We start from the raw sequence: 24,202 nt of genomic DNA, 5'->3' as shown, positions 1-24,202 counted from the left end.
GGAAGCCTGGTATAAATTTGCGTGAAATAGTAAAAACAGAGTGCAAAATTTGTCTCTTATGTGCATCAGACTTCAGGAGGATATTCCCTAGAACTGGAGTTTTTAAATATCTCTGAAGAGCTTGTCTGCAAGGAGTTGACTGGGCCTGGTTGGTTATTCCAAGAAGGGATGGCTGTCTTGTTATTGTAAGAAGGGATAATTCCTGAACTAGGGAAAAGCTCTTGTCAGGAGCTTATCGAGCTTTAGTTCACTTCGAGGTTTGGAGATCTACATTTGTTTTCCGCTCTCAGCCACATTCTTCTGTCTCAGCTCAAGCACTAAAGTGGGAATCGATACTCAAAAGGGTGGTATCACAGCAGATGTAGACAGCGCCGCCTGCTGAAGGAAAAGGTAGTCCTGAATTCCATTTTGCTGGTAAGATTTAAGAGTCTGGTGGCCAAATTACAGGCTCTGAGGAAGTATCTTCACAGTTTGAAACATTCATTTGGGCCTTAAGGCCCATTATACCAATTTTTACCATGCCTTCAGGTTTTCACGGTGAAGATAGAAACCAAAACAGGTCCCACTCCACTTTTATTTATAAGAGTTTATATACTAAAGTAGATATGCAGCCTATGGAGCAATTAAGCAGAAGCTGTAACAGCAGCCCAAGCTGGTGATCTGTTCTTCACTGGTAACGAAAGGTAAGGTCTATTAGATGTATCTGGGAACCTTGTGAAAAGCCGAGTTTCCTGTGAGACTAATTCGTCCCTGTCTCCTATTGAACCTGTACTCCTTAAATAATTCACTTGAATGCAACAAAAGCTTACAAGCCTGTATTTTAAAGGGGTTGTATGTTTGCATTGCCATACTGAAGGGTTCTACTGCCAAGACAGAGGAGGAGCAGGATGCAAGAGCACCTTTACTTGAACAGGGCCACTGACAGAAATTCAAATTTACATTCAAATCTCTGCCTAATTAACCCCCTGCCTGGGAAACATAAGGTTTAATAGCAGCTCCTCATAGCTAGACGTCAAACTGAATCCCACGAGCACCAGAGTTAATGGTGTCTGCTCCCTAGGAGTTGGGGTCTTGCCGTTGCTTGACCCCGGTGTCCACGCGAAGCCTCCCCAGCTACGGCAGCGTTCACGTGGGCACGGGCCCCCGTGGATTCTCTCTTTTCGAATACAGGGAGAGTTCGTGGTTTGGCGCGTGATGAGCACGCAGAGAGCTGTTTCAGGAGATCGTACCCGCCCTGCTGCACACCTGAGCGGAGCGGCCCAACACCCCCCACAAGCCCCACACGGCATCGCAGGGTGAACCCGCGGCGCGCCCCATGCCCCCGGCTCCGCCCTGCCTGGCCCGCGGAGCGAGAGAGGGGCCGAGATCCGCCCCAGCAGCTCCTGCGAGCCCACCCATGGCTGTCCCGCGGGTGTCACCGGCAGGTGTGGGCAGAGCCAAGTTACCCTACCGACCCCCCTCCCCAACCCCCCCCGGCTTGGGGGGGCACGGCGTGACGCCCGCGAACGGGGGATGCTGCAGATATTTGGGACTACGGAAGATTTGGGGGGGGGGGGGGGGAGGGAGGGAGTGTATAGGAAGGGGTGGTGGGCGTTGCGGGGCGGGCGAAGCGTCCGGCGGCCGCAGGAGGGTGCTGCGGGGAGCGGCCCGGCGCGGTGCGGGAGCTGCCGCAGAAGATGTCGGCGGGGCGGTGGCGGCCGGCGCGGTGGTGGCGGTTGTGGTGGCTGCCGGCGCTGCTGTGGGGCGGCGCGGGGGGCTACGTGGTGGTCAGCTCGGTGTCCTGGCCGCTGCCCGAGGGCGGGGCGGCGGCGGACGAGCTGCACAGCTCCTCGACCGAGGATGCGCTCCCCGCGCTGCTGGAGGAAGCGGGCGGCCTCTGGAAGCAGAGCTACCCGGCCTCGGCTTACCGGGAGGACGCGGCCCTGGGCTCCGGGCCGGCGGCGCGGCGGTCGGGGCAGGGGGCTTCCCCCTCCAGGATGTTCTCCTACCGACGGGAGGGCGGCGGGGCGCCGGGCCGTGCAGGGACCGCCCGCTTCCTCGCCCGCTACAACACCTGGGGCTTCGTGGCTACGCGGGCCGCCCGAGGAAAGGTACGGTGCCCCCGGTGCCCGCGGCCGCGGGCTGCCGCCGCCGCGCGTTACCCGCCGCCGCCCGGCGCTGTGCCGGGACCCGCGTTCTGGTCCCTGCCCCCGCCGGCAGCGCCGGTGTCAGCAGCCGCCAAAGGCGCGGAGGACACAGCAGGCACCCCTTCTAGGAAGAGAAGCCACCGCCGGAGAACGGAGAGGGAGGCACGCTCCTAACCCCCCCCGACAAACCACGCTAGATGGGGGGCAGGGAAAGGAGAACCTTTAAGCCAGAACCCGAGCTGCAACGTTTGGGTTTGGAGAGAGGCTTTTGCATGCCTTGCAGCACCCTCGAGTCCTCTCCCTGCCCCTGTCCCCGGGGGGAGCGGGGCCGGGCCCATATCTGCCTCCCCTGGGCCAGTCTGGCTGTCAGCCGGAGGAAGGAGGATGAGGATGGGGATGATACGGAGAACCTGCGGGGCTACCAAAAATTCTGCCCATCCCGCAGCAGCATTCCAGCTGTCGCAGCTGAGTGTAGGATTCCTCTGTGGGGAGCGTGAAACACGGCTGGGCTGTGCTGGAGAATCCAGGGCATGGCTTTTTATTTGTATTTTTTTTTTTTCCAGCTTGAAAATAATTCTCTTTTTAAACTGAATGGCTGGAATTAGACACAGCATTTAATACCACTCAGACAAAAAAACCAAACCAAACCAAAACACCCCCCAAAAAATCTCCCCCAAAAGCAAAACAAACAAGTAAACAAAAAACCCCCCAAAACCCCCCAAACAAAGGAAGCTTTAACTCTCTCTTGAAAGTATTCACGGCTCATTGAATTTATGATTTAAAAAAACCCAGTAGAAGTTAGAAGCACATTGAGCTTCAGAAAGCTTGGCTGACTTAGTGGCGGTTTGTGTTACTGTCAAATACAAAGCAACAGGTTAAAAAAAGATGCTATTAAATTAATGTATATGTACACACGAGAGGCCTGTAATTCCACATCAGGCTGTTGGAAATGCCTTTAAATCATACGATCTCTGCTCTTCTCGTTTATGGTCTCGCCAGAAACCCTTGGTAGACTTACAGCCATAATATAGCTGGCGGTCAGCTGTCTCCGGGTGCAACACAGAAGTAATACGGAAACATCGGACTCATAATAAAATTTGGAATTGATGGGGGGTGGGGTGGGTGGTGGTGCTGCTGTGGATGGTGAGTTATGCCACCCATGATCCCAGATGCCGCCCGTGATCCCAGTTCCCCAGTTCTTCCCGAGAATCCAGTGTCACATTCACCATGCTTGACAGACTGAGCGTTTCAGGCAATGGAAACATCTCCTGCAATATTACTGACAGCTACTACTTCCCCCCCCTCCCCACACTGTAAGCCTTAATAAACAAGTATTTTTAGTTTCTAAGCTGTGCAGCTCCATTAAAGCATTCCTTCGAAGGAAGGGTAATGAGAACCATTTATAAGCACACTAAGCATTAAAATTTTAAAGGCATATGCACATTAAAAGTCAGAAAGCATGCAATCCAGGCAATGACACGATCCAGGGTTTACTTATTAACTGTTCATACTTAATTTGATTTTGCTCTGAAGGATTTACGGGTTGCACTGAATTCATGCATTGACTGATAATTTTACTCTTTAACATCTAATTGACCGTGAGGAAAGAAATATCTGAAGACATGAAAGAAAGTGGTAATTCATTAAGTATCTGTCATTGCGATTTATAACGGGATGAAAGGCACGGTGAGAGCATAAATCACTATGGAGAGTGTTAATGTTTGTCACTACAGGGTGAGGATGTTTTTGCACGAGTTATATACACCGTGAGTCGTAGGTCAGTGCATGAGAGAACACTTTTTGGAAACGTGGCTCCTTGGTGTCCCCTCTCCCAGACAAGGGAACTACATGTCTCTCGTGTGTACATATACATCAATTTAATAGCATCTTTTTTTAACCTGTTGCTTTGTATTTGACAGTAACACAAACTGGCTTGGTGGTTGAGACCCCCCCATCCCACAGCTCAGGTTCTCGCCCAGGCAGCTGAGCCGACGTCCAGCTTGACTTCAAATCCAACTCCAGTGAAAATGCCTTCCCCTCTCTTGGCAAACCGCTGCACATTGGGAATCAAGGCTAAAAGGAGAGGCAAAATTATCAGGAAAGGCAGTCTGGTTTAACCCCAACTGGTAACCAAGCACCACGCAGCTGCTCGCTCCCCACCACCTACCCCTCCCCTAGGGAATGGGGAGGAAGATGGAAAAGAACTTTGTGGGTTGAAATAAAGAAAGTTTAATAGCATCACAAAGGAAGATAATAGTAACAACAGCAATAATAATAATAAGTAATGATAATATATATAAAAAACCCAAGTGATGCACAAGTGCAATTGGTCACCATGTGTGAAAGGAAAACAAAACCATGCAATGCCCAGTCTGTTTCCCAGCAGTGATTCTGTCGCCCAGCAGCTGCCCCAGTTCTCTATATATGGAGCATGACGCCGTATGTTAGGGAAGATCCCTCTGACCAGCCTGGGCCAGCTGTCCTGGCTGTGCTCTCCCAGCTCTTTGCACACCTGGCAGGGTGTGGGAAGCTGGAAAGTCCTTGACTGAGTGTGGACACAGCAACTACCCAGCAACAACTAAATGTATCAACATTGTTGTGTTATCAACATTATTCTCAAACTAAACCACAGCACTATACTGGCTACTAGAAACAAAACCCTAAAAATTAACTCTGTCTCAGCTGAAACCAGGGCACAAGGTTAAATGAGGCTCTGTATCCTTTGGGGTTTGAGAAGTTTTTGGAGTAACCATTTCTTGACACTGGTGATATCAATTGTATCGCACTTAAATAATTTTGAATTTCGTAGGTCCTTTAAGCTGGGTGGAAGCCATCATGTTCTCTTTAGTGTTCTGGGCAGGACTGGGAAGATGAAATTTGAGAGAGATTTGTTTTCACAGAAGCATGGTAGATCTAATTTAGAAGGCCTGTCTCATGGTGACAACAGCAAGTGGGAGGCTGAGCAATTGGGGGTTGCTGTCCTCTCTGCTGAAGCCCCTGAGAGAATCCCTGACATTGTAAACCATCTACATGCAATGATGTAACCGGTTCCTGGTTTGGATTTTGCAGATCCAGGGTATGCCCTATGGGAACTGTTTACTTCTCAGCGATGGTCCTGTCAATAACAGCACTGGAATCCCTTTCTTCTATGTGACACCGAAGGATAACACCGTGGCAGATCTCCTGAAGAATCCCATGGCTTCTCTAACCCTGCCAGAGGCAGATGGGAATTTCTGCAGGTAACAGATACACCCTCCTCTTACCACCTCAGTGAGAACAGAGTCCTCAGAACAAGATACTGGGTCCCCACACTCAATGTCCTGCATTTAATTTTGGCTCTCAGCATCAGCCATGATCTCCTGCTCAGTTTTGTTTTGCAGTAAGCCCCCTCAGTAAGGCACAGTAAAGAAAAGCAGAAGTGCCACTGAAGTACAATGTAGCACCAACAGCTGCAGTGGCTTTCAGCTCACCCACTAACATACCTAAATTTTAATCTCTTCTTGGAGGGGCCAGATAAAATTTAGGTGTTTAAGATGCCATTATAGACCATGGTGATCTAGTCAATAAAGTCCTCAGAGTTTTGAGAGCTGTCCGAGTCAGAGTAAAGCAGACACCCTGGCTCTGCTGAACAGCTCTGCTGGTTGCGTTGGCAGGGCTTTAGCTCTCCAGGGTCTGTGATGGGGATCTCAGGCTCTTGTCTCATGATCTACACACTCAGCACCATGTCACTCAGTCTCATTTCCACCTCCTCAGAGGGTTCAATTGAATACGGTATGGTCACAAAATTTTCAGCACCTTGTATGTCATAAACAGTTGGTAAATGATCCCTCACACGGAGGGAGACGGGTCTGAGATCTACTGATCTCCAGCCAGCCCCGGGTTTGTCTCTCCCACAGACAGCAATGAGTTGACTTCTTTCTTTCTAATCATATGTACAATGAGTAACTCCAGACCACCAAAGCTTTGCATGTGTAAAATGTGTGTATGTAAACTCAAAGATGGTTTGATTTTCCCCTCCATGCTCATCTCCTTGCAAAAGGCATATCTCTGCCATATGTGTTTGTTTACAGTCAAACATGTGGCAAACTTGGCTGGGTCACCCTTGTACAAAGTGTTATTTCCAAAGGCCTCTCTACTTGATGAGGGATGTGACATTGTTTCAGACAGGACTCTGTCACCAAAGAAGATCTTAGCTGATATTCCAAGGAGAGGGAGGGATAGAAGAACTGGAAATTACAAGCTGTATCCGAAAGAAATAGCATTTTAACCTCAATTTAAGGTCCCTTTTGGGGGGAGGAGAGGATCCCGGGCATTGCTTTGGGTATCACCCTGTCTCTCAACCCCATTAGCTGAGGGCGTTAGAAAAAGCAGTGGATGGCTGTGGTGGTTTGACCCTGGCTGGAGGCCAGACACCCACTGAAGTAGATCTCTCACACCCCTTTTTAGCTGGACAGGGGAGAAAATATATATCGAGAGGCTTAGGAGTCGAGATAAGGACAGGGAGAGATCATTCTGCAATCAGCGTCACGGGCAGAACAGACTCAACACAGAATAAAGGAAAGAAACTCTAATTTATTACACTGCACTGCCCTGCACACAGTGACACCAGAGTTGGGTAATGAGAAGTATGACCAGATCTTAAAGCACCTCCCCCAGCCCTGCCTTCTTAGCAGGATTCACTTTAGTCATGATTTTGCTCCCTTCTTCCCCCCATTGTGGCACGGGGAGAGGCAGGGAATGGGGAAATGGGGTTTTCTGTCAGTTCCTTACAAGCTGTTTTCCTTCTTAGCCAGGGGGCCATTCCTCACACCCTCCCCCTGCTTCAGCATGGGATCCCACCCAAGGGAGACAGTCCTTCACAAACTTTTCCAAAGTGAGTCCTTTCCCACACGGCTTCAGCTCTTCACCAGCTGCCCCAGCGTGGGTCACTGCTATGGGGTGCAGTCATAAATCAGAGACTGTCTCTCAGACTCTCAGGCCCAGACTGTTCCAGCCTGGTCCTCCATGGGGTCACAAGCTCCCCACTCCAGCAAACTTGCTTCAGTGTGGCTATCTCTCCCTCTCCCTCTCCCTCTCCCTCTCCCTCTCCCTCTCCCTCTCCCTCTCCCTCTCCCTCTCCCTCTCCCTCTCCCTCTCCCTCTCCCTCTCCCTCTCCCTCTCTCTCCATGGGCTGCAAGGGCTAGCAGAGGCTCGCTCCAATGCAGGTCACAGCATCTTCTGCATGTCTCCACCTGCTCTAGCGTTGGGCCTCTCCACAGGCTGCAGATGGGGTCTCAGACTTTTCCATGGGCTGCGGGGGGACACCCGCTCCACCATGGGTTTCTCCACGGGCTGCAGGGGCATCTTTCTCTCCAGCACCTGAGGTGACTTCTTCCCCTCCCCTTCACTGGCCTTGGTGCCTGCACAGTTCCTTACATCTTCTCAATCCCTTCTCTGGTGGCAAAAAGCGGCTGCTTGCAGTTTTTTTCTCCTAAATGTGATTCCCAGAGGCCCTGTGACCGTCCCTGATGGGCTCGGCCTTGGTCAGCAACAACTCTGGCCTTGAGCTGTCTGGTGTTTGCTCTGTGGGGCCTGCAGAGAGCTTCTGGCTGCTGCTTGCAGAAGCCACCCCTGCAGCCCCCCACTAGAACCCTGCCATGAAAAACTAGACAATGGCAAATATAAACCACATTACTCTTGCATTTGTCTGTATTCCTCTCCAGAATATACTGTTTTCTTAAATGTTACATGGTGGCAAAATGAAATGTTTCTCAGTCCTCAGCAGCAGGAGTGATTTCGGGATCACACCCCATTCCCAAGGAATCAGAATCACAGCTTCCTCTTGTAACATCAAGCACTTGATTGGAACGTTTCATCACAACATGTGCTGGGGTAATTCAGCTCTTGGTGCTTGAGAAATACAACAGAAGGGTGAAGTTAAAACCATAATGGTTCTGCTTGTGAACCATTTGTTCCTTAAAATGAATTCATTAAATATTCTGAATTAATAATTTCACATTTAAGTAAAAGGTTAATGGCACTCACTGCTGCATTCTAAGCTTTTTCATTCAACCAACCGGTGAGCTGAGTATCTGGATCACGAAGAATGTGTGCTGTGCCCAATGTCCTAGCACCTACCCCGTGCTCTATATTCCAAGGCTCAGAGCAGTTTCCCGCTGATGGCGACTGACTGCTGGTGCTGAGCAAGTCTGAGACCCACTCACCTGTGTGCCACTTTGGTGGGGCCTTCCGTCCCTGGCTCTAAACATCCACTCTTCAAAGTCTTTGCCTTTCATGCTTTAGCAACATCACCACCCAGCTGGCTCGTTTGGGAAGTGCCGATTCACCGATGCTGTGTGATTTACAGAAATATTAAAGGAATATACATCACAACCCTTGGAGAATATTTATTTGCCGTCTTTCCATTAAGCAACTATTTGTGTGAACCAGTACCCTTTTGTTCACTGTGCCAGGTATTTGCTGCTGTTTGTCCCGCAGCCAGGGCAACCTGGACTCTGCCACCTGACTCCCTAGTCCCCTTGGCAGCCCGAGACCACCCTCTCTTGTCAAGAAGAGCTCTCTGGGCACCCTGAAGGAGCTGAACCTGGTTTTTCAAGATGACTTAGGACAAACTAACTACCAGTTGCCACATTCTTACTCTCCCTCCCTAGCACCAGCTGAGCGGTCCCCCTCATCTGTCTCTCACGTCAATTCTGGGCTTTGCCCAACCCTGAGTTGGAACCTAAATCTCAAGTAAATTAACCAAATGATAAGAGTAAGGTTTTCTGCCAGTCCTTTGCTGCTCCTGGCCACGCAAATCCATCCCCCACCCCTCACCCCCCTTCAGCTGACCATATGGTGGGTCTATTTTAGCTCAGTAACCCAGCGGAAACCTCTCCCCTTTTTTTTTTTCTGGATTAGATTTCCACTGGTTAGTAACTTGCATCAGCTCCCCAAGAGCCCGAGGAGCGCAAAGGAGAGGGGAAGGGAGGGCGGTGGAGGAAAATAGGACATCCCTCCCCATTTTAGCATGTAACTGTACTCTAAATAGCTTCCTACTGAACTGAGTACACAGATTCAGAGTCTGATCAGCGCTCCTTGCATTATTTAGTTTGTTCTTAAGTGCAGTTTGCTTTTCATTATTTCTGGAGCTCTCATCTGGAGCAGATACTGTCTGGCATTAGTGCAAAGAACAAGCGGCACAGAGAATCAAAGGCTGGGGCATTTGTCAAGCTGCAGCTTGTGTATTTTATGATAGCTGGGATGATGTGAGGATGATGTGGGGCTGTCTCACAGCCAGGACCTATGTGGGCTTTCTTCTTTCCTCCTCCCCCTTGCAGCCAGGGTCAGAAATTAATTTCCATTTTAAACTGGCAACCCGTGAGGGAATTTTACATTTTAAACCAGCAACATATTTAACTGCAGCCTTGCAGAGGGTCCCCACAGGCAGGGCTTCTGCGGGCAGCAGGACAATGAAGCAAGCAAGACGGGGTGTCCAGGCTCTGCTGCCAGTGTTTTGCCAGTCCTCAGCACCACCTTGCTACCTTTGCCACGGGCATCCCAAGCATCCCTGTCAGGGTGCTGTCTACCTGCTGAGATAGCCCAGCCACACCAGGCAAACAGCGCATCAGGTCCTTCATGCGGAGCTTTATGTGGTGGCCAGGTTTTGTACAGCAGGTTCCTTTTCTTCCCCTTCTTTACTCACACTGTGTGAGAGGCAGGACCTTTTCACTCTGAAAGGCCTCAAGTCCTGCTAGTATTAAGATTGTATCAGTGGGGTTTCCTTTGCAAAGGGATCTGTCGTTTATAGATGGGTTTAATACCAACAAGTTCCCTTAGCCAAGAGCATCGTTGTTTTGGTTTCAAAATAATTACACAAAATAGCTAAATGAATAATGGCTCAACATGAGAAAGTTCATGCCCTTGTGTGCCAGCAATGTATTTGTAACTTGTTTTCATGTGGAATTTTATTAGAATTTCATTATTAACCTACTCTGGGCTGTAAGAATTAAAATAAATGTGAAAGCTAGTCGATGCCTGTAGTCGATTCTCCTGAGAGTATTTGGCAGTCTCCTGAAAAATGCCTCTGACCTATTGCACGCAAAAGAAATCTCTGGCCTTTAGAAAGAAAACACAGCTGACATTTCAATAGTCTTCTTGTATCTAATGAGTATCAAGTGACTTGTGTGCATGTACATCAGTTTGATATTAAATTTATTTAGTAGCGAATTTAATTTGTTTTGTCTCAGAACAGACTCAAGTGTTGAACCAGGACAAATAAACATTTTCACTTTTGGGGGTGTGAGGAATAGAGAGTGGCCTTTTTGGTGCTCCAGCCTTAATATTTAATCAGCTGGAGAGAAAAATCTGAAAAGCCTAAACCAGTAAGGGAAATAACCTTTAATAATGAGAGCGAGCTGCAAGGCATCTGAGTAGGCACTAATTGCAAGACATTATAATGTTGCAGCTACATCCTGGATTCCTCATCTCTGCCTTAGAGATTGCCATTCCCCAGAGGGAGACGGGCTGCACGTCTCCGCGAAGCCTCTCCGATGGCCAGGCTACAGAACGCATTCGTTAGTAACTGCACTGCATCCCATCCAGAGGCTGATGGATGGATAACAGAGGCACGAAAAATTAAATGGTTCAGGGTTATAAATAGACTAAGCTGTGTCTATGCCACAGAGAAGCTGAGAAGATTGACTCCCATTCTTACAGCTTTCAGAGGGAGCAAGACCAAGCCCAGCATTAAAGAATAGAGCGGCTATTGTTCTAAACACAATTCCCAACACACAGGCTGCTCGGAGAATCCCTCTTTCCAAGTAAGCTCCTGGGTCTGCCTCATTACAGCTGCAGCCCGGATAACAGGCAATCAATTTTAAGCACGTGTTGCCTCCTCGACATCAGGTTCAGCACGTTCGTAGGGACCGACTGCAGCTGTCTTAGAGAAGCAGCGCTCACACGGCTGCCGGGAGTGGGATTTCACACAAGGGAGAAGGAAAGCAAAGCAACGAGCTTTTGGGGTCAGTCCATGCGCTTGTTTCCCTTTGCTCTTACTTTGGAGGGTGGTATCTGAAATCCACACTGTGGACGCTGAGGGACTGTGAAGGGCACAGGTCCCTCTTGTGGTTTATGACCCGTATCGGGGGTGGCACTGCCATTTTGTCCACCATGCTTCATCTGCTGCTTGAGGTAGCAGATGGGCACAACCATAGGTAGACATCTTCAGTAGATATAAGCTGGCTCCATAGGTTTCCTAAATGCTACATTCAAAAGGCTGGCAGGAAGCACTGAACATCTGCAGTGCTGGGTACCATGGGAAGAGGAGAGTAATTTGGTGGGTTAGGGTCCCCGTTGATTGGCAGCGTGCGTAAACTGCTGACTTCATTCCTGGGTGATCCTAAAAGACACACAGCCTGCCATGGGTGGCAGAGGCAGCTTTTGAGAGGTCAGTTGGCCATCCAAGACGTATTTACCTCTGGGTTTGTAGAGTCACTGTCTGTTAATACAAGGGTGAATGTAACGCAGATGTTTGGCACCGCGCTTTCACACAAAGAGAAATGACGCACGCGGGAGACAAAGGCGGAACCCAGACATCCCTCAGCTTTTGAGATCCACCTCCTGGCTCTGTGGCACAGACACATTTCTGGTATTTATACTGTCCCTTTTTAGTCATATGCAAATAATTATGTCAGTAGCTGTTCCTGAAAAATCTGTATTTAAAAAATCAGGAAGACACCGAATTAGAAAGTCAAACATGAAACCCGCTATCATCGCGACCCAGTGCACACAATATAGCTCTAAATTACTGTTTTGTTCCTGCACTCTTAAATAACCAACTTCCCAAATTCCCTTTCTAGTGAGGTCGTACGTGTTTCTCTGACTGTTTACAGAAATAGTCGATGCTGTGATTCTTCCCACCTCCCTCCCCCCCCCGAATTGTCTATGGTTAAACTGTATTAAAGTTTCCTGTCTGAAACAGAGTTCAACTAAAGAAACGAGTTGTTATTGTCAATGTAGACAGAAAAACAGGGTGACTTAACTTAACAAACTCTAATTAAAACATTTCAGGAAGGATTATCTTCCAGGAAGAGTGAAATTACATAAAACACAAACCCAGCTATACTACGAATACAGGCTCACTTAGATGCAGAATATCCACGTACCAATGCTCTCCATCTCCCACGCCTAAGGATGTCTTTTATCTATCTTTGCTGGCTCTCAGACACAGTTTATAAAAAAATTCTTGTCAAAATCAGAGCAAGGGAGGGCACAACTGCCCGGCTGTATCCAGCAGAAGGCCAGCAACAGCTTTGCAGATTAGGAAATTGCTTTCAGCAGAGATTTTGTTTGACGTTCATGCCACCCAGATTAGCAGCACCAATACATTTGTTTTTCTGCTCTGGAGTCTCTGGTAGTTAGTGGTGAGCAAATGAATTGTACGAGGAGGGTAACTTGCTTTTCAAAATTAATCACATTTATGAATCAAAATTATAAGCACTTTACAGTAATTCTCTGAGGACATACCATTTCCTCCCTTCCTTTCCATAGATTTTAGAGGACTAAAATCCCTCAGTTTGGGGCTAGGTGAAGAGGAGCCCTGTGCAGGGTGACAAAGTTCCTGCCTTACATCCGTGGAGGTGACAGGGATGAGTTGTTCCAGCAGCCACAGTCACCACCTCCCAGCTGCCTGGCTTTGTACAGGTGCTGCTGCTGCTATAGGAAGGTGAGGATGTATGGGGACAGTCATTGCTCTTATGCTGCACGTGAGTGGCACGCTCTAAAGCAGAAAAAAATGAATGCAGGAAAACTTCTCTGGGGCTTTCTTCTTGGCTCTCCGGTTCTCCTTTTCTGCAGTAGGAGAAAGCTCACTCCCAACTTCTTTTCTCTTCCGTTCTGCTTGGGAATTAGAGGAGTAAAAGCAGTGCTTTCTCAAAGGGCAGGGAGAAGAGCATTTGGGGGAGACAGGGAGGATTTATGAATCCTGACAGGGAGGATGGAAGGTCCAGTCTCCTCAAGGGGGTGGAGGAGAAGGGTGGCAGTTTATCTGTTGGACAAGGAGTCTGGGAAAGAAGAAAAAGAGATTCTCCCCCATAGAGCCCTGCTTCCTACAGTCCCCGGAGCATTAACTGAACCCTCCCACTGATTCCTTCTTGGGGAGACCAGGCTCTCCTCCCAGACATGTTTTGTCTTTACTGCTGATCCGTTTCACCTCACTAATGAACAGCAGAAGCTGAGAATGAAGATAATACTTGGGCAATACTTCTGGTCAGAAACCAGGAGACAAGCATTGTCAGTCAAAGCAGAGATGTCAACTGCAAAAGGGAATCCTAACAAAGTCCATAATTGCTTGTGTGCTGATATATCCCCATCAGCCTGAACTCTGGGTTCATCAGATCTGGACTTGGCTGGTTGTTGTATAGGAACCTTGTAATTAAAACCCAAGAGATGGCTGGTGTAGTAAACAATTTAATGAGTAGGTGGCAGTCTTTACTCAGAACCACCCCTGAACCATGACCCAGAAAGCGCGGAAGTGCTACGCAGTAGAATAAATGGGACATGTCCATCAGCAGCGCGCCTCGTGGCGTCACGTCGCTGATGGGAGGCGTGTTTCACTCCGACACATGCTCCTCCTCAAGCTCAGTGGTGCTGGGACCTTTGCAAGCAAATGGAGCTCATGCTCTCATCTCACTGACAACTGCCTGGACAGCATCAAGCTCTGCACACCTCATGTGCTCACCGTAACCAGAGGGGCCGGAACAATTCTTCTCTTTTCACAAATCAGATGAATAATTAGGATAATCTTTCTTAATGTCCTGTGTTCTTCTAAAATCCATAAACTGAATCTTCTTCCATTTTAGTTTAGCTTTGAACAAGGTGGATGTATTTTACATAAACATAATAAAAACAAATTTTAAAAGGTGCTCCCTATTGCTTGGTCTCCTTCCACAGTCCTCTGCTTTCCCTTCCCCTCAGTTCATATTTTATCATTGTCTCGATGAAATTCTCTCCAGGGAGACATGGGACCTGATTCTGGTAAAGACAGGGCTTGAGAAGACACCCTGGGTTTCCTCAACAGAGAGACAGTGTCACCAGCATGCCGTGTGTCCCCATGGCTGTGTCCCCCACACCTCACCAGCAGCGCACAGACGTTGTATAAAGCCGCTCCTCCGCACCTACTTGTTCCTGTGCCAACAAAGATAAAAGGAACCCAAGGACTGGGAGCTGATTATGTGTTTATTAATACAGAAGGCAAGAAATGACGAGTGCACGCATGACTAGACCTGAACAGATGCAAAGGAGAAAAAGTTCAGTAAATATACCTATTTATCCCTGATATCCCTTTATTATCTTTAGTAAAAATGAGAGATATAACCCTGGCTATATCCTGATATTGCTAGGAAGCAAAGCCTGCGCTTACATAAGTCACACTGCTGACATGACTGACAACTCGAGACCTGTTCTCAGTGGGGTTAGAAGTGGTGGCTGTAAACTGAGTGGTGTTTGGTCGTTTAGAATGTATAAAAGTAAACAGAGGTTATTAGGGAAGTACTAGCCAAAACGATGCAGGAACAGATTTACTCGAGAATATGAAGGGCTCCTTTGATAAAGAAAATACTCTAATGCTAATGTGAGATGAGAATATATGAGGCTTCTATCCTGAAACAGGAAACCTATGATAAGAGGCAGTGCTAAAAGCAAAGCCAAGAACACAGGGTACCGAACTCAAAGGTATCATTGTCCTGCTCCACTCTTCCATCTAACATCATCTTGACAAACAACTGGTTTGCCTCATTTCCCAGAAAAAAAAAAAAAAAAAAAAAAAACACAACTGAGCCTCCAGAATATTATTCCAATGCACAAAATTCAGCTGGAGTAACTTTTACCAGGAATGGTGTGTGTCAATTAATGTAGGACCCTGACTCAGGAGAGAAGAACACAGAGAAAACCACAAGCTAAAGCAGGACCCAGGGCAAAAGACAGAAATGAAAACATCCCAGATGTGCCCGTGCAGTGTGTGGCTTTCGTTGTCAGCCCAAGACCCAGAGAGCAGTTTTTCCTGTAAATGGGGCAAGAGTCACCTCTGACAATAGTCAGGCCATTTCCTCTTGTCCTATCACTTGTTACTTGGGAGAAGAGACCCTCATGCCCCTGGCTACAACCTCCTTTCAGGTAGTCCTATCAGGCAAAACCATCTCAGCAAAGGGCGGCAGGATTTGCTGCTTAACCACAGCAAGGTCAGGTCTATTGCCTACTCCAAATCAGTAACTGTGCTTTTAGAATAAACATGTACTCACACAGAGAGAGCTAATAATTGCAGTCTGAGAAACTGTCACACCAGAAGTCTCTCCCTGCTCCTGATCATGCCCAAATCTATCACCTTCATCTGTGAAATGCCAACATCTTTCACAACAATCCCTTCCTAATTCCTGTCAGGAAGTAATTAACAGCATCTTACCTAGGAGCTATAGCCAAGAAAAGCACTTGCAAATAACGCCTGCTATTCCTAGCTCTTCAGTTGTTTTACCATACTGTGAGGCTCCAGAGGACATGGTGTCATACACACAGATAATACTTTAAAGCAAACTTCTGGACTGAAATTTTGATAGTGAGGAATCCCTTCCCTTCCATAGTTTTAAGAATCATCTAGGTAAATACATAAATGGTGTTGATGGAGTATTAAGATTAAGCACTAAAATAACAGTAGATCAGGAGATGACTTCAAATGGACTTTAAGACTTATTAAGTTCCACGTCTACACTTTTATTTAACACCTCCAGGGATGGTGACTCCACCACCTCTCTGGGCATCTTGTTCTAACGCCTGAGGCTTTTTTGGTAAACACTTTTTTCCTGATATCCAATCTAGACCTCCCCTGGTAAAACCTGAGGCCATTTCCTCTTGTCCTGTCACTTGTTATTTGGGAGAAGAGACCCACACCCCCCTGGCTACAATCTCCTTTCAGGTAGTTGCAGAGAGTGATAAGGTCTCTCCTCAGCCTCTTTGTCTCCAGGCTAAACAACCCCAGTTCCCTCAGCCGCTCCTCATAAGACCTGTGCTCCAAACTCTTCCCCAGCTTCCCTGCCCTACTCTGGCCATGCTCCAGCAGCTTCTGCTCAGATCGATGTGAACAGAAACCTTGAGTTTGTTTTTTGGCAGCTGCTCTTCCTCCCGTGACGAAAGTGTGGTGGCAAGTAGGAGTGGGGTTTGTCCAGAGGTCACTAAGCTGAACACCCTCTTCAGACAATGGCTGGTCCAGACTGAACAGGATGCTGAAAAAACCATCCCAGTGATGAAGTGACTGCAAATGGCTCTTTGGGGCTCAGGCTACAGATGGTGCCAAGTGCTCGCTGAGTTATCAATCAGCCCACTAGACTTCCTCGCGTATCTCTGCTCATGGCCCTGCCTATAAAAGCAGATAGTTTATCCAGTGAGCTACAGAGCCTTTCATAACCATCTGCGGGGAATCTGCAGGTGTTAAATTAGCTGCAGGAGGATGCCCATATGTTTCCTGCAGGCAACTGACACATACTGAGAATTATAGCAAAATAAAAGAAGAAGAAGAATAAAAAAAGAAGCCATTGCAGATCGCTCGCGGTGTAAGGCTGAGGGGCTCGGGCCAAGGCCTTGAAGTAAAACTGCACACAGACGAGGTGTAGTAATGAGACTGTGATTCACCACTTCCGATTAAAATGCAGAGGAGAAGAATGTAGTTTTTTGGGAGATTAGGTTCTTGTGTGGGGAGACAGTTCCGTGAGATGCTGAGCACTCTCAAAGTGCCAGCAATGGGACTCTGGGCTGCTCAGCGCTTGCCAGGATCAGGCCTTTGCAGTCATTTCATACACAACTTTTTTTGTTTGGGTATTTTTTGTTGCCACTGGTCAATTTACTTATGATTTATATCCTTGCGTTGTGTATGTCAGAGTCAGCAACTGCCCTGCAGCTACTAATGGGAGTTATTTATTATTGCTGTACAGAAGGAGCCAAAAAGTAACAAGTACTTCCCCTGTCTCGGTCTGAAGGATGAAGGCGCTTGGAGAAATTTTTATAATAGATCATACTTGTCTCTCTGGCATAAAGCAGTTGAAAAAGTGGGTAAAAATGAACAAGGACCAAGTTTCTAGGACAGGCACAAGGAAAAGGCTTTAAGTTTAACACAGAAATAGATGTATGCACGCTTCCTTTGTAGGCATAGACACAGACTAACCATCTCAATAGTTCTCTTCAGAATCCTGAATTGAGGTCTGTACATATGTCTGGGAAAACTGCCATTTCCTTTTATTTTACTTCTTTTTTACAATCTAACATTTATTAATCCAGTTTTTAAGATCATAAATTAAGCAAATCTCTACAGCAGAGATCTCTATCGGGTGAGTATTATCACAGAATTGTAGGGCTTGGAAGGGACCTCAAGAAATCATCGAGTCCAACCCCAAAATGTTACAAGCCAGGTGTAGAAAAACACCTGCAAGGCTTGAAAAAAAAAAATACTGCAGCTTTTTATATGTGAGCAGGAATTCTTCTTTCTCTGAAACCCTTAGCAAAGAAGGCAAGCTATTACACATGAGCATTTTTCTCTGTGCACAGAAAAAATGTAATCGATCCGGAGGATCCAAGGTGTGCCAGGCTGACTCTCACGGGACAGATGGTGACGGTGCCTCCCAAGGAAGTGGAATTTGCCAAGCAAGCCATGTTCTCCAGGTCGGTATGCAGTAGGCACGTAGCAGAGTGCAGCCCGCAGGTTGGAGACAAGTATGAGGATGTGGCCCTTCGGTATGGAAAATCTGAGAAGGAACAAGCCTGGTCTTTAACTATGGGGCCACGAAGCATGTTGGCTCCTGTGTGGCTTTGGAAGGACAGGCAGAGCTGTGTGACCTCTTATTAACTCTCAGGGTAATGAAATATGGAAATGCAGTGAGTCAGGACTGGACTCTGGTAAGGCACGTGGCTTGTCATCTGGGGATTATGAACATGCTTCACCTGGCTCTGAGGAGAGATTCCCTAAATCCAGGGGGTATTTACTACTTTGAATGACTCTTCCCCACCTTAGGCCAGGTAAGTGCTCTTCAGCCACACCCCCCTGCTCGGAGATGGAGTGAAGCTCTGCTGCCTTTGGGCTTGTGCTTCTTTGCAGGGTGGAGCTGAGGGGTTTTATTGCCTTTCCTGACATACCACACCAACTGCTACCAAAGCTGTAATACTTAGAGGACAGTCTGCTTTGAACATTTGTAAGCACAACCCTGACGCATACACACACACCCAGGGTGTGCCCCATGCCCTCCAGTGGGTCTTCAGAATAACAGGCATGGAAAGCCTGAACTTTGGCTGGGGCATGTACCTCCCACACAACCTGCCAGAGATGGCCTTCCAGGCATATGCAGCCTGGTCAATCTAATATTGGTGGGAAACTGGGATGAGCTGGGATCCCAAACAGCCCACAGACAATAGTCTCTCTGGCCTGCTAGAAGGGGTTATGGTGGGGCTCTGTCAGCAGTGGTCCCATCAACGGCAAAAATGGGATCAGGGATAGTTGGAGGCTATATTTGCACATCAGCCTTTTTTTCAGAAACTTTGCAGAAATCAGATCTCTAAGCAAGCCAGAGTCTACCAGCACTTTGGCAGTGGATGCTCCACTGTCAGGGAGCAAAAGACAGACTGATTGGCGAGGGCTTCTGGAGCTCACCCCATCCAAGGCTGGCAGCAGCTGAAGCCACTTCCCAATGCCACAGGTGCAGGCGCTCAAAGGGACAACTCAGAAAATGGTGGGAAGCCCCAGCTCAACTCAGAGGTCGTCAAACCTACCATCTCTTCCTCAGCAGGGTCCTCTGCAGGGAAAGAGGGGCACTGGGCCAGCCCTACTGCAACTTGCCCTGGTTTCCCCATGCTTCCATGCACACTGCAACTCAAGCTGTTACATCCACTTCACACACCACTGATGAGCATCCCACAGCATCCTCTGCAGAGACACCCATGGAGGGTTTGGGGACCAGGTGTCTACACCCAGTATTGCTGGTTGAAGGGTGTCTTCCAGTGAGTTGTAAGGGCAGGCCCAAGAAATGAGACAGAAAGACAGGATGAGAAGGCTCTAGGAGGTGACAGCTCAAAGAGATTTTGCTCTGCAGACCCTGACACACGTTCAGAAAATCTTCTTTACCTGTTTTTCACTTACTTAGAGACCAAAGAACACCTGCAGTGGGGGAAGGCGGTGTTCACGCAGCTGCCTTCACTGCAGTTCTCACCAGGCTGGGGTGTGGAAGGTCATAAACCTTACTGCAAGGGAGGGGAAAGAAGATGAATGGTGGTGGTTCTCCAATCTCAGGTTTCACTCTGGCTCAGCACAGAAGAAAAAAAGCAGACTATGCATATCCTCTGTCACAACTTACATTATTCCCCCTTCCCCTTCTTTTCTTTGTCCTTCCAGGCACCCGGTGGTAAGAAAGTGGCCTCGCAGCTATGAGTGGTTTTTCATGAAAATGAACATTGAGCACGTCTGGCTTCAAAGCTGGTATGGGGAAGTTTCTGCCATTGCAGTAGAAGAGTATTTAAGAGCGGCTCCAAGTAAAGGATGATTGAATGGGCTTCAAGATAAGGATCTTCTGAGTTTCCTTTCCAAACACTTTTCAAATTTCATGCTGGATGGTTACCTTACAGTGATTTTTTTTTATTTTTCCCACAAAAAAGGCTTCAAAATAGCCCTGTCTCATATGGAGCAGAGTGAAAATAAACCGACACCGACTTTCAAATTATAGAGGAGAGGTGGATACTAGCCCTACCCTGCAATGTGCAAACGTGTCATTTCCAACAGGCAGTGCATCATCTCGAATGCTGCTTAAAAATGTTTTGTTTCTATTTGTTTTGACCTTTATTGCTGTGCACCCACCAGGGAAACTACAGCATGTGCTAAATATAATGTTCTGATTTACAGAAAAAGCAAACTGTCTACTCAGAAACCTCTGTGAATTGTGGAGGTATTACTGCTGCTTGGTCTGCCTTGCTTTGTAAGTACTCTAAGATTAACTTAATAGCTGTAAATTTAGATATTTAAGCTTTTAAAAAATATTTTGCTAAAGCTGTCCTCATTTTCTAGCTTATACTTTCTCCATTTGTTTTTCCCTAATTATCTGATTTGTTATTTCATTTGGAAATTGAGTAAAAAAAAAATCTCCCTTTTAGTAGAAAAAATGCAAGCAGCTCAAGTAACGGGGCTCCAGTGTAGCTTGTCTCTCACTGGCACAAAGCTGGTTAAACACGTTAAGGGCCCAAAACCAAATCGGCCCCCCAAGGATTATCCCAATACAAGTATAAACATTCTCATAAGAAGAATTTAAGTAAGTGTTCTCAGCCAGCCTGTTCCTGTCATGAGACAGGCAAAGTGTTTTTAATAGCCTGTAGCCCTGATTTTTTTGCATCCCTTCTCCAGCTACCGCTTTGTATTTAACTCACTTCTGCAAATGATGTTTGTTAAACCATCACAAACGCATCTAGGGGTGGAGCCCTTAACCCTGCTTCCTCCCCAATTTTGAAAGGGCTTGTTCATGCATTAATTTTTTTTTTTAAAGAACCCTGAAGATAGGTAGACATTTCAGGCCACCCAACTCATTTTCCTAGTGTGGAAAGTGCAAACTTTGTCATGAACACGTTACGAACAGGCATCTTGTGATAACACCAAAAGAGTCCAAAGATGTTTTATTCACTTTCAGCCCTTTCTCTAGACGGGCTGGTAAACTCATCCTGCAGTTCCTGAGGGTATCACAGTAAGTGATGTCCCGCGGTGGCTAACCAGCCAAGTCATCCAACAGTTTACAAACCGTGCTGCTGTTCTCTCTGTCCCATTAAGAGAAGAAGACATACTGAGACGGGCTTTCTGTGCCCATGGGGAAGGTCTCCCAGCATCCCTGGGAGGGCAGCTCAGCTCTGGACTCCAGCCCAGGCGCCAGCTGAGCTGAGGAGGAGCCTGGGTCCCTAGGCGGCTGACCTGAGCTGGTACAGGTTAATCCCCAGGCAGGGCTCAGAGGCAGTGTGTGAGCTGTGACCAGCTGGAAGCCAGTTAAGTGTAGCTGAGCTTGTTTGGGTTCAGGCGTGCAGAGTGAGGGTCATTCCCAGAGCGGAGCGGAGCTGGACACCGTGCTGGTTTAACTACCACGGCCTGCTTGGCCCTTGGGCAAGTTCAAGGCCCCAGGCATCACTACCATCCCTGCTGCTCTGTAACAATCAGAGATGGACACAGGGGGAAAAACTTTGTTTACAAGCATCTTTTTTTTTTTCCTTCTTGTCTTGCTGCCAGAGACTCTGTTAGCAGCAGCTCTTCTGCAGAGGTAATTACACAAAAGCAGGAAGTGTCCTGCCCAAATCCATTTGACTTATTTTTTTTTGTCTTTCTTGGCAGATGAGTAACACTTCCCTATTTGAGTTTGTCCCCGAATCTTGCACCACATAGTACTGAAGAAAAACAGCCCGTCCTGTACAGATTATTTTATACAGTACCATCACAGGAAATCCTCCTGCATAAGTATCCATTGATTCAAAGCCATGGAGAGCTTTGTCCACTGTGGATTTGAGGCTTTGCCCGTTAGGATTAATGGGACTCTTGAAAATGAGCTTTTAACCCAAAGAGTGTTACAGAGATATCATAATAAAACCATAGTTCCTTGAGACTGTAAAGGCTCTGATCTTGCTTCAGTCCAATAGCAAAAATCCTATTTATTTGTTGTGCTTTAATTATTGGTTCAAACAAGTATTTTTATAAAAGGTCTTGTAAGCCCTTATGAATTTATTAAGCATTTAAACTAGCTGTTGTGTAATTTTTTTTCCTCCGTGTGTTCTGTATTTTAGTTATTTCTGTAGCTTCCCTGAAAAAAAAAAAAAACTTGTTGTGCCAGGTGTATTATTTAAGACTTTGTGGTCTGGCAATATTTAAGAGATGCATTTAGTCATGTCTATATACTTGCTGAAAAAAAGGAAGACAAAGCTCTAAACATGGGTTCTTGCTTTTTTGCTAATTTGTGCGGTGTAATGCATGTACAGGATCTAAGCACAGCCAGTTGGAACTGCTGCTCGAGTTTAACCAAAGAATGCTCTGTTTCTGATGAAATTTTCATCGCTTCAGTGGATGAAATATGACCTGTCTTGTTTCTGGATGTGTATGGCAATTTGCAATGTATTTTGATTTCTAAAGATACTGAATGTTAACAAAATGCCTACCGAGAAGAAATGCAAATAAAACAAATTCCAACGTGGAAACTGCCGCTACGATATTCTTGAGACTGCAGTACAGCATTACAGAGTAACTGACCTTTTGCTGACAGCCATTAGCATTTCTATCTCATCTGAACATCTGCTTTTTTTCTCTTTCTTTTCCCCCAGTCTTCCAGAATCAAGCCAATTTCTCTCACAGTACGTCTGGGAATTGAGACTCAGATATGCCTTGGTACAGCCCTGCTTTCCTCTGGGGAGAAAAGTCTAGCCAAGCACTTTTCATTTTGCCTTCGTCTTCTCATTACCGTCAGTTCTGCTTTCACCGTGGCAGTCAAATGTCACTCGTCATGGTGTTTGTGCTTCCTTTCTGCACACACGGACTGAGCACTCACCTCTCCGGTGTGCAGCAATGCTGTTTCAGAGGTTTCCTCAGTGCTAATTCTTCCCTTGCCACCCCTGGTCTTAAGAATACTTGATACAGCTTGTTCTCTGCTGCCTGCTATCCTCTGGCACGTTTTCTTAAGCCAAGGCTGACAATTTACCTTTTCATTTTGCTTTCCCACACCATCTCCTTTCAACGAAATTCAAGCTCTCCCACTAAAATTCCCACTTCATATCAGATAAAGGTTATAGGAAACAGCCTCTGTTTCCTACTTAAGCCTTACAGTCTTTGTGTCGCCACTGGTTGGATTGCATTCGCTGTGAAGACTGTGACAACAGTTTCCTAACCTGTACAAATCACAGTCGACATCAGTTTCCGATTTCCAGTGACTCCATATTCTTAAAAGAACATTTCCTGCAGCTGTTCCTTTCCTTTGTACCAACTCACTTGACTCTTTTCCCATTTCTGGAGTGATGCCTATTCAGGTTACACCACGTATCTATCTTTTTTATCCTTTTTTTAACCAAAAAAATTGTCTTGTGAACATTATTTTTGGACTCAATAATTAAGTACTGTCACTTTTCTTGAGCTGCTTTTTGCCCAACACCAAATTCCTGCTCTTTCTGAATTGTCACTTGCTGCCCCTTCAAGGCAGCTCACCCTTAACCTGCCTCTACTCTGCCACCACCTCCATGTTCCTCTCCCATATAACGTCCTCCTGCTCCTCTGTTGCCTTATCCTCTTTGTCCCATTTTTTTTCATCATCAATTCTAGTTTTTCTGTGTTCTTCCTTCAACTTCCAATTCGTTCTGCGCAGCACCTTCCATGTTACCTGGCTGTCTTCCTGATTTTGCTACTTTAACCTTGTTCTCGTAATACTCAAAGAGTCCTAACACTGCCAAGTATTTTGGAAGAATGCTAAAGAGTTACTTCAAAAAATACTTTGGGTTTGAAGTAAAATTATTTGTCCTGTGTGTATTTATTGATTTAAACACTGACTCTGGAACAGAAACAGGCACATACCGGCCTTGGTGCCGACAGAGAGTAGGGTAGTTCACCTTCTGCCCAAACTATTCCAGGCTCTGTTAGGCCCCATCTGCATTAGTGTTGTAGTTTTGCGTGGCGGGGTTCTGGTGGAGAAGGGGGGGCTGCAGGGGTGGCTTCTGCATGAAGCAGCCAGAAGGTCTCTGCAGGCCCCACAGAGCAAACACCAGCCGGCTCAAAGCCAGATTCATTGCTGACCAAGGCCGAGCCCATCAGGGACAGTCACAGCGCCTCCGGGAATCACATTTAGGAGAAAAAAACTGCAAGCAGCTGCTTTTTGCCACCAGAGAAGGGAGTGAGAAGATGTAAGAAACTGCAGGCACCAAGGACAGTGAAGGGGAGGGGAAGAAGGCACCTCAGGTGCTGGAGAGAAAGATGCCCCTGCAGCCCGTGGAGAAACCCATGGTGGAGCGGGTGTCCCCCCACAGCCCATGAAAAAGTCTGAGACCCCATCTGCAGCCTGTGGAGAGGCCCC

At 47.1% G+C, this 24,202-nt stretch overlaps 1 protein-coding gene across 1 annotated transcript; it reads left to right on the top strand.

Annotated features, from left to right (window-relative positions):
* Positions 1–1,676: 1,676 nt before the first annotated feature.
* Positions 1,677–19,675, top strand: CREG2 (cellular repressor of E1A stimulated genes 2; the record flags this gene model as incomplete). The annotated part of the gene is made up of 4 exons (XM_084277755.1): positions 1,677–2,090; positions 5,196–5,365; positions 17,694–17,807; positions 19,528–19,675. The coding sequence occupies 4 exons, from the start codon at positions 1,677–1,679 to the stop codon at positions 19,673–19,675; spliced, it is 846 nt and encodes a 281-aa protein (XP_084133881.1).
* Positions 19,676–24,202: the final 4,527 nt, after the last annotated feature.

This window comes from Gallinula chloropus (genome assembly GCF_964237585.1).
Source record: "Gallinula chloropus genome assembly, chromosome: 1".
Classification (NCBI taxonomy): Eukaryota; Metazoa; Chordata; class Aves; order Gruiformes; family Rallidae; genus Gallinula; species Gallinula chloropus.
This window is presented reverse-complemented; position numbering and strand designations above follow the sequence as displayed.